Source organism: Anopheles nili, chromosome 3 (genome assembly GCF_943737925.1).
Source record: "Anopheles nili chromosome 3, idAnoNiliSN_F5_01, whole genome shotgun sequence".
NCBI classification, from domain to species: domain Eukaryota; kingdom Metazoa; phylum Arthropoda; class Insecta; order Diptera; family Culicidae; genus Anopheles; species Anopheles nili.
In genome coordinates this window covers 13,536,430-13,553,937 of record NC_071292.1, presented here as the reverse complement: position 1 = coordinate 13,553,937, position 17,508 = coordinate 13,536,430, and the positions used below count along the sequence as shown (strand labels likewise).

Genomic DNA, 17,508 nt, shown 5'->3' with positions numbered 1-17,508 from the left:
TCGCCGACCCTGAATGGTGATATTTTCCGCGTGTGGTTTAGGTTGAGTATTTTTATTCGAGCACGGGGAAATACAGCCGACTAAATGAACCTGCATTAGTTTGTGGTTGTCACCGAGCTAATGCCGTTTGGCTGGAGAATGTGTGATTTACGGAAGCTTTAATTGCTTCCAAGAATGTGACAGAAATCCAAACGATCGCACAAAGTGGCCGATCGATTATTGATGCAAGTGATATTAGATCCCTTTGAATTGTGGGTCGTCGGTTGAAAACTTCCCCATTTTTTAAGCTCAGCTTGACTCATCATTAAAAATCACCTCCCATTAGTGAGACGTTGGCCTCTTTTAAATTTCCGTGAGATCGGAGTAGCTTCATTCATAGCGAACGTCGAAAACGTAATCTGCCGTGGAGTGCTTATTAACACCATCCTGTCGTACGTTTTCCCATCGCCCTTTGCTAGATACCCGGAACCCGCGGAATATTCTTCGACGACCAGCCAGGAGGTCGTTGTCAGTGCTGCCCACAGGCACTCATTAGCCGTGTGAGCAGCCGTAATTCGTGAGTCCACTTCACACCGGAGTGTGAAAACAAAACCCGTAATCCCTTAGCAGCGCTTTAGTGATCATCAGTGACCTACCATGGCGTCCCCGAACGCGACAACCTCGTCCAACTACTGGGACTTCTTGTTCACCGAGCTGGCCGATCCACGGACGAACCACTGGCCGCTCATATCATCACCGGTGCCTGGCCTTACGATAATCGCTAGCTACCTGTACTTTGTGCTCAACTTCGGCCCTAAGTACATGGCTAACCGTAAGCCGCTGCAGATGCAGAAGACCCTGGTCGTGTACAACTTTATCCAAGTGCTAGTTAGCGTGTATCTGTTCGCTGAGGTACGTTCCGTTGATGTTTGGTGTTTTGTGTGTCCTTGCGATCCTTGCGAACATCGGACTGACCTTGTCCTTGTGGCAAAACACATTTTTTCGGCAGGGTCTTGATGGTGCCTGGCTCCGACACTACAGCTGGAGATGTCAACCGGTGGACTTCAACGACAACCCCGCCGCCATGAGAGTAAGTGCATGCAGAATGCGTGCGATCTATCGCTAGGGATGATCTCACACCTGTGTTGCTTTCTCGATCAGGTTGCCCGTGGCTGTTACATCTACTTCCTGGCCAAAATCTCGGAACTGCTGGACACGGTGTTCTTCACGCTGCGGAAGAAAGACAACCAGATCACCTTCCTGCACCTGTACCATCACACCGTGATGCCGATGATCTCGTGGGGTGCCACCAAGTACTACCCGGGAGGACACGGCACATTCATCGGTAAGTGTTGAGGTTGCGGGTTTTCTTTTCGGAGGGTTGTTTTTCACCCGTCGATCACCTTTCCGCAGGGGTGATCAACTCGTTCGTACACATCGTCATGTACACCTACTACATGATGGCGGCCATGGGACCTCAGTACCAGAAGTACCTCTGGTGGAAGAAGTACATCACAAACCTGCAGATGGTAAGAGCATCTTAGCTTGCGATGTTCCCTCTCTGCTAGTTCCGATTCGAGTTTCTTTCACTTCTTAAAACCCTCCCAGGTTCAGTTCGGTATGGCGTTCGGTCACTCAGCTCAGCTCCTGTGGACGGACTGTGGTTACCCGCGCTGGTCAGTGTTCTTCACCCTCCCGAACGCGATCTTCTTCTACATGTTGTTCAACGACTTCTACAAAAAATCTTACGGCTCAAAGAAGGCCTCCACCACCGGAGCAACCGGAGCTCAACCCGTCACTGCCGACACATCCAGCGCCAGCAAAACGCCACCAACGGAGAACAACAACTCACTCAAAGTCGCCAGCAAGGAGCTGTGACCGGTCACGACCGATCGCGGTGTTCCGAGATCCACAAGTCTTCACAAACGCAACCAATAGATATCAGAGAATGGCGCAGCCATCACGCCCGGCGTGGAGGCCGGCCAGTCCTACCTGCACCACTGCTCCCGTTCGCGTCCAGGCAAGGCGCGAGTGTCCTCGTCCGAGAACCGAACGGGATGAGCCTGGCGGGCCAACCGAGCAGTTACCGATAGTTACCCCCCAGTTTGGCCGCAGCAAAGGGCTCACACCAAGGGGATGGCGAAGCGAAACCGTAAGCGAGTGATCGAGTCCGAATCGAACGGTTAGGTAGCGATCTAGTGTAATCTTTTAGCTGTAAGCGTACCTCGTTTTATAAAGAAAAAATAAATTAATGATACAACCGAAAAACACCGCGACGAGTGCAGTGGGAGTCGTCGGAGCCAATTGCGTCACCTTTTGCGGAACCAGCTGGGGAGTGGGCCACGCCCGGGACTTTTACTTTCCAGGAGGCAAATAGCGGACCGAGGAGAAAGAAATGCCGGTTGTGACTTCCTACGACGATCGTACTCGTTCCCAGCAGACCCAAGGTCGGATTGCGTGGCACCGTTTGACCGACTTTGACGCTCGAGCGGGTTTCCTCCCGTCGGTGGGGTTCGCCTTTTACCGTGCCCGGGTGCTGAGTGACGATTACCTAAATACGGGTTATTGTTTTTCGCCCTCGGTCCACGCTCCGTTTATTATTGATTTGTCGCCGGGCCGGGAAAAACGGCCCCTGCAGGAAGCGCCCGCACTAATGCCCATGGCTCACGGTGGAGGGATTTTTTTTTTGTTTCGATTGTGTGTTGGGTTTGGGTTTGCATAATTTAACTACCGAACCGGCGCGATCGGTTCACCCCCAAAGCGGGTTATGCTGCTACGTAAGTGGCGGTTGAAAGAGAAAATATGATGAGAGAGCGTGAGGTGAGAAAAGACACACACAAAAAAAAAAACTGGTGAAACCGATGATTTGGTTCCCTGCGCTCCGTTTCGAAACGAACCCGAATCGGTCGACCGCAAAACGTAACGCGCGTGTGGCCTGGGAAGGTTGGATTGGCGCAAAAAAAAACAGGTTTCCGCATACGGCACTTTTCTACAACCTCCTCCGTGCGTGCGTGCGTGTGTCGACGGTGGAGGAATGCGTGTCGTTTTGTTTGCTTTTTTCTCTGCGCCATGAGGGATGCTGTCAACGCAACATCCAAGCAGGCCGTGTCAATCAATGTGTGATGTTGGCAAAAATGTTGAACAAAGAAAAAAGGCTCCAACTGCAGTTTTTCGATGAATTATTGTCTCATAAAGATCGCCAACACCAGAGAACGTGAAAGAACGCGAAATTCAACCATCCATACGAGAGCAAAAAACATCCACGAGACTTGGGGCGGTGAATAAATTAAACGGCAACTTGAGGTTTATTTCGCTAAAATCAACAGTAATAAATAATTTCACACCCAATCGCGCTCCTTCCCCTCCATCTACTCCGTTTTCGGACCCACCGGACCTCGTTTACCGCGGTAGGCCTTGCGGTAGAAGTTGATGAACAGGAACAGGAAGATGGTGATGTTGCTGACAAAGAAGTACGTCAGCGCGCGCGGCACATGGCACTGGAGGCTGTTGATCAGCACGAAATAGCACAGCATGATGCCGAACTGCGTCAGCTGGAGCGTGGTCAGGTAGCGCTTCCACCAGAGGTACTTCTGGTAGCGAGGTCCCAGGGCCGCTATCAGGTAGTAGCTGTACATGATGATGTGCACGAACGAGTTCAGCACACCGATGAAGGCAGCATGCATTCCTACACACGGGGAGAAAATGTTGCATTGTGGTGAATTGGCCTTTATGCCATGGGTGACCTTAGGTCAGGGTTCTTACCGGGGATATGCTTCAGATAGAACCAGGTGAACAGCACCATGATCGTGTGATGATAGACGTGCAAAAACGACACCTGATTTTGCTTCTTACGCAGCACGAAGAACACGGTATCGAGCAGCTCGACGATCTTCAGCACCAGATACACCCAAGCACCATTCCAAACCTACGAAAAAAGCGACGAATGATCATTATTATTAGCTGAAATCGGCGTGGAATGTGGTCTAATTAAAATGCTTTGAATTTTGCCGCAATCGAAAGCAAATTTCGTATATCATTATGCGTCACCAACAAGCAAATTTGAATTGCTAAACAAATCGAGAGGCTCGGGTTTAGTTGATAAATTAGCACATTTCTGCACTATTAACACCTAAGTGCTTCCTTGTTTGCTTTAGTTGGCAAATCGAGGCCTCGTGTGCTTTGAACTCCCTCACGATGCCAATAATACAGCGTGTCATTTTGTCAATATTACGGGTCGAACGTCGTGTCAGTGCTTCAATAAAACGGCATGCGAATGCCATTAAGAGAGGTGGAAAAACCCCAGATTTTATTCTACGACCCAACGATCCCAACCTACTATCAATCATTTGTATCGCATTTCTCAACCCATCGACCCGATCATTGCAAACACACGCGCAAATGACTTAATTAAATCGCCGCCCGAGCCCGAGAACCGCCGAGTCATCGGCAGCACAAATCGAAACCGAAACAAAGCACGGGAGGCTAGAGAGAAAAGAGAGAGAGAGAGAGAAGGCAAACGATCTCATCGCACTTTAATTCACGAAATTGGCCCCACTGCGCTCGTTAGATCTGCCCGTCTCGTGGCATTGAATCCCCTCCGGGAGGATCGGATTTTTCAGAGGCCCCACGAGGACGAGTGCTCCATCATGGAGCATCCGACAACAACAGGTGCACAAACACACATACACAATATGGTGCAAAACAGGAAACACCCAGCTCACTACCCAGTGCTCGTCCGAGTATCGCACCATCTTTGAGCAGGGCGGAAAAGAACGGAATAAACGCAACCATCCACCAGAACGCGGTGGTGCGAAAATGAAAAATAAAAAACCCGCGAAAGATACGCAAACAGAGCGTCCTCAAACCGCTCGTTGCTTCTCCTCGTTCGCTCCTTCATCCAAACCGAGACTTGCCTAATTCACGTCCGTCTGGGTCTACTCACGGTGGTGGAACGAAATTAATCACATTAATGAGTTTAACCTCCGCCCGACGAGCCGGCGATTCGCCCAAAGCTCATCTCCATTTTCCAGACTCCTTGTTCCAACCCCCGGCCAACCCCATTCCTCACACTTGTCTCCCTTTCGCACCACCCTCTAATGATCCACCTGCTCGATGTGGGGTTGTATGGCGCAATTCGGCAGGGTTGGGGTTTTTCTCACCCCCAAAACGCCCTACAGGCGATCACTCGGAAGTGGGCGAGCAAACCGACAAAAAAAAACCCCACCCGGGCCCGAAGTTAATGGGTAATTATCTGCTTACCGTCAGCTGCAGGTCTTTGCTGACGCCAGTCATCGCCTCGCCGCAGGACATCGACAGGTAGAGCCGACTGAACAGCCCGGTAAAGAATGGCTGCAAGCAGAACGCGGTTGAAACGACCACTTGGATGGCATTGTACACGATCAGGGTGTGCTTCAGCTCGTACGGTTTACGGTGCTCCATCCAACGCGGTCCGATCCACAGGACGAACAGCAGATACAGGCCCGTGATCGTCACGATCGGTCCGGGCGTTTGCATCAACGGCCAGCTGTCGATGAGCGGATCTAGCCGGTTTATGGGGGTGAAAAGAACGCTCACGTAAGACGGGGGTTGTTTGATTTTCCCGGCAGCTTTTCACACCTACCTGCACCCTGGGAGAAGTTCCGATACTGCACGGAGATTCTTTCCACGTAGTTGCTCATCGTTCGGCAGGAAAACGATACACTTGTCACACTTTGCTCGTCGATTGAGATACGATCAATCGTGGCTCAACGAACGGATATTCACGCGACTGGAACGATCGACAACTTCCGGCACACTCTTGCACACTCTGGAACCGCTCGAGCTGGCGCACCGCAACGGACTGATCAGGACGCCCCGGTGCAGGCAACCGCGTAAGGGCTTCGGGTCGTTTGCAAGCATTCCGCCAAAGAAAAGTGAAAACCGAAGAAAGTCGCGTCTTCATCGCAGGCGCCAAGCCGCACGGAACCGGCGGTGATGATTTTATGGCGGCACCGAAAAACAGCCCATGACCACAGCAAAGTGCGATAACTGGTCCCTTTTCTGTCTCGCTCACGCACACGGCACACGGTGCGATTCGCAACTGCATGTGCAGTTTGTCTGCTGGTGGTGCAGCGATCAGATCGGTCTTTTGTTTGTTCCTGTTGCTTTGCGTTTCGTACGGGTTTCCTCCTCCTTTCGGCCCTTAAAGGCACCCGCCCCGTCCCCGCCAGAGCCTACGCACGGTGAAAAAGGGGAAAGTTCGTTACTTAAGATTTTGCACCCGCGAAACCTGCCCGCCCGACCGACGGATAAGTTGATGAAGAATTTACCGCATTGTTGAGCTTCGGGCTGATTGACTTAGTGACTCGCGAGACCGTGACCGCGGTGCGGGAGTCGGTTACCGGAGCTGGCCAGAGGCTGAACCATCATGCTCTCTCATCCCTTCGGCCTGTCAGTGAGGGAGTGCCTTTTTTATTACCCATCGTCGCTATTGTGAACCGGCCACCCTGCTGGACAGGCGTATGCACTGTTCGTGGCTGTGTCACTTGGTTGGGGTGCACTTGTGTGCACTTTCTGAAAACAATTATTCATCAACGCGACGATTGATGCAAAGCTTTCACCATTAGTCGCAAGGGGTAGGCTAAACACTGGCGATCGTTGATCGTAGCTAATGGTGGCAGAAGCAGATCGTGGGAGAGCATTTGTCGTCTGCCATAGGACCCTGCAAGATGATAATGAAGTATATTCGTTTCACTTGGGGGGTTTTCTGCAATTTGATTTTATTTGTTAACCCCAGTGGTGTGTATGCTGCACATGTTGCATGCATTTTAGATACTTGTTAAACAGGCTGGCTTATAGAAAGCTTAGTATAATTTAACAATTTGTTCCGAAGGAAGATGTTCAAGGACAGAATTTTTGTAGATATGTTTCGTGCTTGAATTGAAATATATTGCCTTAATTTATGATCTTGCATATGTTTCTCTTCTATTTTGTCGTACGCACCTGCTCATTTCAAGAAGCACTTTATTCTTAGGTCATTTGAACGATTTTAAACAAAGAGCGCCTAAATGTATGCAACCAACCATCTTACTGAACGATGCACTTGCACTCTTAAGAAACAGGTACACGTAAGCAATATGTTTTACATTGTAATATAAACTTTTACATCAGTGAACGAAAAAAGAGTATTGTTTTTGCTTTGTTGTCCTTATATTTATGACCTGTTCATGGTTTAAATGCAATCTTTTAGAAGTTGATTAAAACGTACATGCAGCAAGTAAGTAATAAATTCTTACATCAATTTCAAAGCCTGCTTTTCAGTACCATAGGAATACGATCACAATGCAGTGCGTATTACAAATGTGGCCTAGATTTCAACCGTTAAACCTTAGCCATGAATTACATGACATTTGAAGCGATGAGATAATCGGAAGGTTAGTACGACCACACCAACGCGCTTCGCGAGCAATCATTCGCGAAACGCTACCGTGCATCACTTCCGTTGTCGTGCTCATCATCTGCACATCTCAAATCGAGGTCAAACGTTGTCACAAAAAGTAACACGCAATCCAGCACCATACCGGGACCAGCAAATCCATTCCAGCGCATCGCCCTTCACCGAACGCACGAAGCCCACCGGTGACAGCAATTTGCTCCATTGGTGGTCATTTGCATGCCGGCGCTTAAACGCTCTCCTTTCCAGGTGCCTAACGACACCATTCTGGGGTCCTTTTGCGCACATTTTTTTTTTGCTCACACTCAACGCGGTGCCATCTTAATCCCTTCGGGTTGACAAAACCACCACCATTCGAGCACCATTCACACGAACGGGCCACGAACGATCCGGACGGCAATTCGTCCTCTCGTGACTGAGTTGGTTTTTCACGAGAACGTCACACAATCGAAGCAATTGATGTAAATAACCACTTGATGACGATTAGCCGTCGTTGGGCACACCTGTCGGCACACCTGGCACCGGTTTAGCCTGACCGTTTGGTTGGATGGAAAATGCGAGCGAGGAAAAAAAAAGACGACAAGTCCTTCATCGGTCCCACCGGACGTGCCAGAATATCCCACGAGATCACTCGGCATGGTCCTCGTGAGTGTAGGAACCGTGCAAGCCGCACTGCAGGAATGCAAAGCCAGCCGAACCATTCCCATCCGCTTCGGGTGATGGATCCCAGCCTCGATACGCAAGTACGATCGACCGGTACCGTTTGGCCTCCAGCCGGACGACTCCTTGCGCGAGGCGAAACAATTGAAAGCAAAATGTTGTCAACATGAAATGGAGATTACAAATGGTTCAGCTCGCACCGCAGCGCCCCGAAAATGGGCCCCCATCCGATCTCGGAATCCCGGGAATGGGCCTTGTAATGGTGCCAATTTTCCACCACCGTTAGCGTCGCAAGACGTGTGCCAGCGCTGTTTCGAGGCTTGAACCACGCAAGCAATCGTTCACGGGGATCAATTTGCACGGGTGTGCTTGCAGTTTCGTGCCGGACACGAAACATGGGCCCATGTTTCCGGGCCCACTCCGAAACGATGCCACGGAAATCTGTTAAGCTCTCAAGATGCGGCTCTGGGGCAGCTGCGTCGGCGAGTGGACGGTGGAGGATTAGAGCTTATCGTACGCCTAATCCGAACCGAATCGCCAAAGCAGAAGCATGGAATTGTTTAAATTGTAACCGAGAACATACACACGCTCGGTTCTCCCGCAAGGACCGACCAGGGCGTTCGGATGCAATTCGAATGCGCATCCCTGTACGCGTTGGCAGCTGGCAGGAAATGTTATTAATTGTACCGGCTGTTCGAACGGGCAGGGTGGCCTGTTGGCACATCAGAGCCACGTCGGTTGTTGGATATGGTTGAAGGGCGCCTAACATGGACAGGCTTTTAGGGTGCGTCACGGGGACCGAAATGCCACAAATTTCGCTTACCCAAGCGGGGACGTACACGCTCGATGAAATGTGTGGAATCGATCCAATGGAGAATGGATCCATACAACGATCTTGTGGGAAAGCTGTAGCTTAGAAAACATGCAATGAGGAAGAGAAAATGAAAGTATGACTTAATGTGAGGGAATAACTTTGCTGATGTAATAAGCAAACCCCTAGTGCTAGTAAATAAATGAACCGATAACAACTACGGTTTTTGCAAACATCCTAACGGTGATGACATTGTTGCAATGCACCATTGCATTGTTCCAGACCCATTCGTACGACCCTTTCACACTTATTCAAACGCAATTCTCTGACTCGAACTACCATCGAAACGGATGTGCATCGTACAAACAGTTTGCTTTGGGGCAGCACCTTAAAATGGCGTTCCTCTGAGCATTCGTTGGCAGCCAATTCGATGCAAGAGGGCTCGACCCACGCCGTTTTAACCACGTGCTATATAAACAGGTGGCTCGGGTGCGTTTCTGGACTCCAGTCGGCTCATCTCGTTGACGTTTTTGTGCACAATGAAGCAGCTGCTGGTGCTATTTCTGGTTGGTTGGTGTGTGATTTTTAGCCCCCCAACACAAGCTGTCCCATCAACGGCCTGTTACCAGCTCATCAACGGAGGCAAGTTCCTGCGTCCCAGCAGTGCGGTGGATCCCAACGCAAACTACCTCCAGTTCGCGGTTCTCTCGACAAACAACACCGCGAACGCCACACTCTGGAGGCTCGTTCCGGGTGTTCCAACGTGCTTCCAGCTACGCAACGTCCAGACGGGCCATTTCCTGGCCGTGGCAGACAACAATCAAGTGTACGTCCTGCACGAAAACCAGCTGTCGATGTTGCCGCAGAACTCGACCAACTTTGGACCGTACTACCCGTACTGGCCGGCTAATGCGGATGCTCGGCTCACGAACGCCCTTAAATCGTACCAGCTGTGTGCGTCTTCAACCGTCGTGGAGCCAAACCACGAAACGCTGCTCATAGCCCTAACAGATCCTTCGGGAGTGTCCACCATTCGGTCTGAGTGTCGCTGGGAACTTCACCTGCATCCAAGCTGCATCCCACGATCTAACGATCGCTGCTAACCGCGCCCTACGCTGGCCATCGATCGACGTACCGATATCGTCGAATTTGTGTGACGTCCAAGGTCACGTCTCTTGGGTGTTTGCGTGCACCGTTAGATGGCCATTTTCCCCCACGAACACACGCGTTGTAAGCTTTTCCTCTCTGTCGCGTGCTTTCACGCGTCCCATCACGCTTTCGTATGTACAGCGAGGCACCGTGGGCAGCATCCCATTTATTTACCGACTAATCATCGACGCGATCATTAATGGGCTTCGGCTGGTGTTTTATCGGCGTTCTAGCCTCCTGGGTGGCGCAATCGAATGGCATCCGTATAAAACGTGTGCTCAGCTGCCACGGTGAGATCAGTAGCAGCTTACCATTGTGCGCCCGATCACGTTTCCACCTGTGTTCATACATCCCATAACATCACTGCCACCATGGTTCCATCGATCGTCGTCCTCTGTGCTGTGTTGAGCGTGTTCTGGTCTGCGGATGGCGCGTACATCGACGATCGACGTACCGAATGCCGTACCGAAGGTTGTGTCACGCAAGCGGGTTGTGTGCCACGTTTTTCCCAATACAACACGGCTCTATACTGCTCCCAGCGGTGTGTTATCGAACGTTGTCGGCCGGTGTCGGAGGAACCAGCTCGGAAACCCTGCCACCGGATCACGTCGGTGGCCAACGGGATGGTACTGGCCGCAACCGAGAGCTACGATCGACGGGATAATGTCCGGTACGCGTCACTCGTCAGTCCGAACGCTGGTGAACGCGATCGTTGGTACATGACGGTGGGACCGGACAACTTGGGCTACTACATTCAGAACAGTGACACCGGCGAGTATCTGCGGGCGAGCGAAAACGACTACGTGTATCTGGTGGCGGGTCGACCCAGCGATGAGAGTTTCCTGTTCCGGCCGGACCTTGTGCGAGGTAGCTGGTCGTGCGTGTTGCTGCAATCCGTGTGCTATCGGGGGTATTTGTTTGGTGAGCGGTATAATGGAGCTGGCCGAAGCTTTGCACTTATGACGCGTGATCTTCAGCGCTGCTACCAGGAGAGCCTGTGGAGTATCAGCACTGTGAGCTGCTGATCACAAGGGAGAATGCATGTTTGCCGGGGATCGAAACGCCATACTGCCATATTTGAACACTGCTTAAGAAATAAAGGCACCTTTACAACGAATCGAAGCGTCGTTCATCGATTTTTGATGACAAACAAATAATTTTTGAAAACTACTAACGATAATGCATAATAAACTCAATGTTCAAAGTGTAATTAACATAATAAAACCCCTTCGAGTAATCTTACCTGGAAGCTGTTTCTGATTGTCATTCTTCGTTACAAATTCATGGTTTATGCACATTTAATTACCATCCTGTCGAAGGACATCTCTTCCAGGACATGCCATGAAGATGCCACGGTTCTATTAACAAATTATTAACTTCCAACATACCCTGGCAGAGAGGCAAAGTGTCCATCCTATCCATGAGAGACAAGGAACGATCGTTCCAGTTTGAAATCAATCGGTCCTAAGCTGGGTAACCTGTGCATGTGAATGACTGTATGGTTTTATAATGCTCATTTAATTTTAATTCCACCTGATTCTGTTACACAAAAGGCCGTCCCACCTTCAGCATCAATTGATTGTGAAATAGAAGGTTTTGTTCCTTCAGATTGAGTCCAACGACACTGACGTTGTCGAAGCTACCGTACCAGTCCCTTGCAAGGATATAATTGTCCCAGAACGCTATGCAGGCGGCAAATTACGGCACAAATTACAATGCCATGTAAATCTTCCTGCCCGAGATGTTCATTATCTCGCATACTCTCGCCGGAGCCTCGGTATCGGGCTGGCCTGTTGCCAGCGCCACCGAGAAAGGACAATTTGTTCCGCTCCGTCAAACTCCCCGCTCAGAAGTCAATTAAAAGCCGAAGGAGTTTTATTTTCCGTTTGTGTGGCGTGTCGCCGTTTTTGCCCTCGCTCCTTGGTTTTCTTTTTTTGTGTGTGCCGGGTTGTTGCTGCTGCGATGCTTTCTTATCCCTTAAACCGTAACGTAAGCCCTACGAGGGCTGACAATTCCAAAGCAACATCGAAGGGAACGAAACGAAAACAACAAAAAAAGGAAGCGGGAGTAGCAAAAACAAAAACAACACCCAGTTGACGCCATTCCCAGGCCGTTTGGTTCGGTCGTTTTTGGCCTGGTCTGGTCCGGGCAGCATCCGGAAAATTTTCTCCCGAAAGCGGGCGAAACGAAGCTGGCAATGAAAAACAGGAACAAAAAAATGTCCCACGTACCGGCGGCTCACACTAAAAAAAACGGCTCTAGAAGGAAATCACAGCCAAAATTCAGCAAACCGTGAAAAATCTCATTTTATGCAACGATGATGCAACACACGCGGGTGACGTGTTTCGTTTGGGGCCGCGGGTTGTCCGAGCCCCGTTTCATTTGCCGTTTCATTGTTAGCCAAAGTGCCGCCCGTGGACCTCAAGATGCGGCCTTGTCGTAAGAAAGGCACGGGCCCAACATAAACCCGGACCGAGAACGCGCGCCACGCGAGTCCGACGAAAAACAACCGGGACGGTAAAAGAACACTGGGCGCAGGGAAACTAATTAAATTTCTGCTAAACTTTGCTTCCTTCACGGACGGGAAAGAGCTCCCCGGACACGGTGGTGCATTTTCCGACCCTCTTCGAGCCGTGTATTGTTGCATCTCGGAACGGGCGGCTTCACTGGACGAACCGGCCACCACCGTACGGTTGGAGGGAAATAAATTAAAGCCAAAAGAAGAAGCGCGCAAGACTTTGTTAGATGCCCAATTACAACCGGTTTGTCGAGGGTGGAAAAGCGAGCAGCGAGCAAAACGGACAGATGTCTCCCGGGTGCCATCCTGCGCCAGGATTCGAACGTGAAGCGAACGGACGCATCGCAACTCTTTGACACAAAACAGACGCCGGTTTGGTTGCCCAATCTTTTCCACACCCCGGCACTGGAATGACCAAAAGCGTAAAGCATGGCGGAAAGATTCGTTTCTTTTCGCAAGGGAGCATCGGAGCGCTTGCAACAGCAGCAACAGCAGCAGCAGCAACAGAGGCAACATCATTAGGAAACAGACATTTTTCTCCCACCATCGTTCGGTTCAGCACCAGCAGAAGGATACAATGCCCGGACGATGATGCCCTAGCGTTATGGGGGTTGGGAATAAATCCGACATTCAAGTGCCGAAAGAACAAACAAGCGGCCAGAAAAAAAAACCGGCGGCATCGCAAACTCTCAGCCTCTTTCGGGTGCGATCGAAAGGGCAAACCCGGTGGAATTCCTTTCCGGATGATGCTCCCCAAAAACCCCGAGCAACCCGTTCGAAGAGGAAAATCCTACGGCCTGGATTTGCCCTTCAAGAAATGGCAGCTTGGGGTGGGTGGAAAAAAAATACGCCCAACTGCAAGAATGCTAATGAATGCACATCTCCGGACGCACGATTTCGTCGGCCAATTCGTCGTAGCGTGGCCTGCCACCGAGCTAATCCTGGCCTACCCGGGGCGAACGTCCTCGACGGCGTGGAGGAGATAAGCAGTCGTAGAAAAAAGCTTCCCTAAAATCACACACACTCGGTTGCTTGCGCTCCAAAGCGTGCCTTCAGCTCGACCAGCATCCGAACGAGTTGGACGACAATCGGACCTTCAGAAGATTGAGCAGCAACGAAAACTGCAGGCGAAAATAAAGCAACACACACTTTTCCGGACGTCGCACAACATTGTGCTGCTAGCCCACAAAAAGGAAAGGGCATTTGGGTGCTGCTTTACGCCCTCCGGCCAGCTGTCCATTATTTTGTCCCGTCTGCCGTCGGCCGTTCTGCCTCCGAAGGGCGCACTTTGGGACGCAGCGCACCGGAAATAAATCGGCCATAATTTTGCTGACCTTGAGCCGATGTGGGCCAAATGGCTAGCGTAGGAGTGGATCCACCCACCCATCGTCAAACGAAGTGTGACGGCTCAGATGGATGGCAGCGTGGAAGATAAGCGCGTCAGACCATTCGCGGTGCAACTGAGCGCACGTAAAAAGCTCATTTAAAAACGACCAATTAGCCGGGCCGTAAATGTCAACCGGGGGTTGTTTGGTTGCTGCTTTTATTTTCCCTCTGCCAATATTTCATCTCGTCGTGTGGGGGTTGCTTAAAGGTTTAGTGCAGGTGCACGCACCATAAGGCGCTGGTAAACTCATAGCTCGTATTCAATATTCACAACCATTTGCCATTTTGTCCGCTAGCACGTGATGCGAGCTCCCATCGTGGCCTACTTGCGTCAGGAATTAAATGTCGCGTTCAAGCGCACACAAACGAGAGGTACGTCCATCGCAAGCCCGATTTCGTGCTCCAATTTCAGGAGGAAAATGCACATAATTACGTCACATTCATTGGCCGGTTGGTTGGCCGTGCGCAATCGAAGATGGAACCGGTGTCGCGTGGGTCTGTCGAGCTCTCGGTCGTCTAGTTTTCCACGGGGACGTTTAGAGTGAAGAATTTTCCGCTCCAAAAAATTGCACCGTTATTGTTGTGGCGCGCGCGATTTGATTGCACTAATGAAATGGTTTCCATGAACAAAAGGGATTCTGCAACTCGCGCTAGCTAATTTAATCATCAATTTCGTGCCAGGATGAAATGCAATTTTGAAGCATTTTCCTTTGTTTATTATTGCACTTCAATAAGGTCACTCTCACCAGCATCCATCGCTCCATCTCTACGCTCAGATAAAGAGAGACGCTCGGCAGCTGTCAGATATAAAAGCCAAAATGTATGCCCCATCCAAGCAACCTAGAAGCGAGCCCACCAGGACCTACTTCGATACGCACTCAGTGCGTCACCCGCAAAAATCTCCCCACAAGCGGAAAACTCTTCAGTCCGTCCCATAAATCAATGCTGGGCGGGAACGTAAACGCTGTCAAATTAAGAGAGAAATAATAATATTTATGGAGTTGCGCCTCCACGCTTGGTCGCTTCTGTCACTTCAGATAACGTGCCGCGCTATCGGGAGGGTGTCTCGCCTCGTATAGCAAGCTTTAGCGAAACTGCCACGGCTCGACACTGATCTCTGCGGCTCAGCGCTACCAACTGCTGGTGGTGTCGGTCGCTGCATCCACCGGCTACTCGACGCGAAGGCATCAATTTTCATGTTGTAAACATTAGCATTCCCCTGGCGCGCCAAATGCCCTGGTGCTGAGTCGATCCGAGCCGGGCGCTAACACATTTCCACCCGCGTGGCGGCGCTTTACATCGGGTGGCGCATAAATGACACCGAATTTTTGGTGAATTTAGAACGAATACGCGCCCGCGCACCAGCAACACCAGCAGCGCCGATTTCCATCCACGGTGGGAGGGGGAGAATAATTTATCGCCGAACGCTGTGCGTGAATTCACAATAAATGATACTTGCGTGCGAGGGTTGCGCTGCATTGGACGGTTACGAGTGGGGCGTCCTTGCAGGGCTTTTGGGAGGGAAAAGCGCTGCATGCACGAGGGCATGGAAGAAGCCCTTCAATATTGCAAATTAGACCGAAACCTTGCATCTGGTTCTGTAAATATATGGACAAGTAGCAACATTTGCACGACCATGCGAGTGTGTTGTGTGCTGTTGGCGGAGTTATTGGTGAAGAGTATAGCAGTGAATTATACATTTTACACAGCGTATTTTGAAACAGTGCTCTTGAACGTGGTAACATAAACAGGTTTGGCAGTTTTAAACAAATCGTTGATTTGATTTAAAATATTGAAATTCCAACGCCACCTAGGATGGGCGTCTCTAATGAGATTCTATTTGTAACTTAAATTAAAGATGACCAGTTGACCATTTACAGATAAGGCGCTTTGTTTGAAAATTCGTTTCAGGAATCCCTTCTTTCCCTGACTTCCGTTCCACCACGGGCCCTTCAATATCCACACGACACAATGAGCCAGCTTTAACATTCCGCTGCACAGATTTGCGCCCGTTCCCGCTGGCGGTAAAAATGTGCTAATGTAAAATCACGTACTCCCGAGTGCTCCGGTTTTGCCGCTTCAATGACCGTGGGCTCAGTACCACGGGAGATACTCGATGTCTTCAAATAAATTACCATGCTTAACGGGCTCGGAAACGTGCCGAAACGAAACCCGATACCCTGGCCGGCCCCAGTCGGGAAGATGTACTGGTCCAGACACCGATGGTGACCTCCGGCTCTAATTTGTGCAAATCGATTTAGCACTCCGACCCCAGGCCCTACCGTCGAACGATGGACGATATTTTTCCAACCAGTCCCGCCAGCCGTACGACGTATCGAAGGCAAACGAAACGGGAATAAAAACCGGCATGGCAAGGAACCTTCCGTTCGTGGGCACTATCTGTTCACTCCGACCAGCCAGTTGGCGTATCTGAGCGGTGGAGCTATTGGGACCGAAAATGTTTTGCACCGATCGAAGCACTTGGCAACCTTTGCGGAAGGCCAAACGGTGCTTGTTATTGCATTCGGATCACTCGCCTTCCACGCCAGTCCACTGAAGGCGACGTCCTGCGACGAGTGCTCAGGGCAAGATACGAGAGTCCTCAGTCGCACCAAGCAGGACGAACAATCGAACGACATCCTCTACATGTGACCTCCGACCGGGCGGGCTTTCTTTCATCTTGCGTTCGAGTACTTCCACTACCGGTCTAAGCCCTGCTCGGTTCTTCGGTTCCGGTGCCAATCACGGCCGGGCTTTTCCCGGCCCGGAAAATACGCTTACGCTGGCCAATCGGTTTCTGAACTCGCTCGGACTCTGCGCGGCTGCTTTCATATTCCACTCAGGTTCTGATTGAGACTAAAGTGATTCTCATTTGGAGCAAATAAAATTTCGCTTTGTTACCGATCCAGCTCCGTTCCGCGAACCCGAGCGCCTGCGGTGTATGCAATCGTCTTAACACCACCGTCTTTCCATCGCGCGCGTTCGGGCGATTTTCCGGGAAAATCCGGGGTGGCCTCGGTGCGGTACCAAACCAGGAAGATGTCCACCCACTCATCTTCTTTCCACCGTTCTTCCTTTCCCACCCCTCCTCGAGCAAAGGCGTGACGATGGAGCTCGATTTTTCCTATCGATTTCTCACCTAACCAGATTCACCTCCACACTTCGCTTCGGTCGGTTCGGGTTCTTACTTTTTTCTCTCCTCCATTCGCTTGACTTTTCCGAGAGCAAAAATCGAACCAGGAAAAAAACCACACCACACCAGGACCACCGGCGCGCGCGGACAACCGCACACGGGGTAGAAATTTAAATTGTAAAATCTTGAAAATATAATTTGCATATTTTATGGACGCGATATTTATTCAAATTGAACTTTAAAAGATTATGTGCCGTTACCGCGACCGAAGTGGAACGCCAAGCAGAGCACCATCCTACAAAGTCGATCGGTGCAAAAAGGCGGGCAGCTAGAAATGAGATTATTTCTCCGATGCCTTGCTTTCTTGCCTCGGCAAAGGAAGCCTCCCAGTCGCGTCTTTCCACGCCGTTTGTTAAGCCTAATGCGAACGAAGGAAATCA

At 50.6% G+C, this 17,508-nt stretch overlaps 3 protein-coding genes across 3 annotated transcripts; 2 read left to right on the top strand and 1 right to left on the bottom strand.

The window, feature by feature from the left end:
• Positions 1 to 547: 547 nt before the first annotated feature.
• LOC128722480 (elongation of very long chain fatty acids protein AAEL008004-like) lies at positions 548 to 2,198 on the top strand. Its single transcript, XM_053816145.1, has 5 exons — positions 548 to 891; positions 989 to 1,069; positions 1,141 to 1,324; positions 1,393 to 1,508; positions 1,588 to 2,198. The coding sequence occupies exons 1-5, from the start codon at positions 637 to 639 to the stop codon at positions 1,855 to 1,857; spliced, it is 906 nt and encodes a 301-aa protein (XP_053672120.1). The 5' UTR covers positions 548 to 636; the 3' UTR covers positions 1,858 to 2,198.
• Positions 2,199 to 3,347: 1,149 nt separating this feature from the next.
• Positions 3,348 to 5,657, bottom strand: LOC128723102 (elongation of very long chain fatty acids protein 4). Its single transcript, XM_053816813.1, has 4 exons — positions 5,600 to 5,657; positions 5,239 to 5,519; positions 3,742 to 3,904; positions 3,348 to 3,664 (listed from the first exon to the last, which is right to left on the bottom strand). The coding sequence occupies exons 1-4, from the start codon at positions 5,655 to 5,657 to the stop codon at positions 3,348 to 3,350; spliced, it is 819 nt and encodes a 272-aa protein (XP_053672788.1).
• Positions 5,658 to 10,342: 4,685 nt separating this feature from the next.
• Positions 10,343 to 11,203, top strand: LOC128725652 (uncharacterized). The gene has a single exon (XM_053819412.1). The coding sequence runs from the start codon at positions 10,403 to 10,405 to the stop codon at positions 11,054 to 11,056; it is 654 nt and encodes a 217-aa protein (XP_053675387.1). The 5' UTR covers positions 10,343 to 10,402; the 3' UTR covers positions 11,057 to 11,203.
• The last annotated feature ends 6,305 nt before the right edge of the window (positions 11,204 to 17,508 follow it).

Coding starts and splice junctions, on each gene's coding strand:
- LOC128722480 (XM_053816145.1), top strand. CDS start 637: ATGGCGTCCCCGAACGCGACAACCTCGTCCAACTACTGGGACTTCTTG. Junction 1,070..1,140: donor ACAACCCCGCCGCCATGAGA/GTAAGTGCATGC, acceptor TTTCTCGATCAG/GTTGCCCGTGGCTGTTACAT. Junction 1,325..1,392: donor AGGACACGGCACATTCATCG/GTAAGTGTTGAG, acceptor ACCTTTCCGCAG/GGGTGATCAACTCGTTCGTA.
- LOC128723102 (XM_053816813.1), bottom strand. CDS start 5,657: ATGAGCAACTACGTGGAAAGAATCTCCGTGCAGTATCGGAACTTCTCC. Junction 5,520..5,599: donor GAACTTCTCCCAGGGTGCAG/GTAGGTGTGAAA, acceptor TAAACCGGCTAG/ATCCGCTCATCGACAGCTGG. Junction 3,665..3,741: donor CTATCTGAAGCATATCCCCG/GTAAGAACCCTG, acceptor CCCCGTGTGTAG/GAATGCATGCTGCCTTCATC.
- LOC128725652 (XM_053819412.1), top strand. CDS start 10,403: ATGGTTCCATCGATCGTCGTCCTCTGTGCTGTGTTGAGCGTGTTCTGG.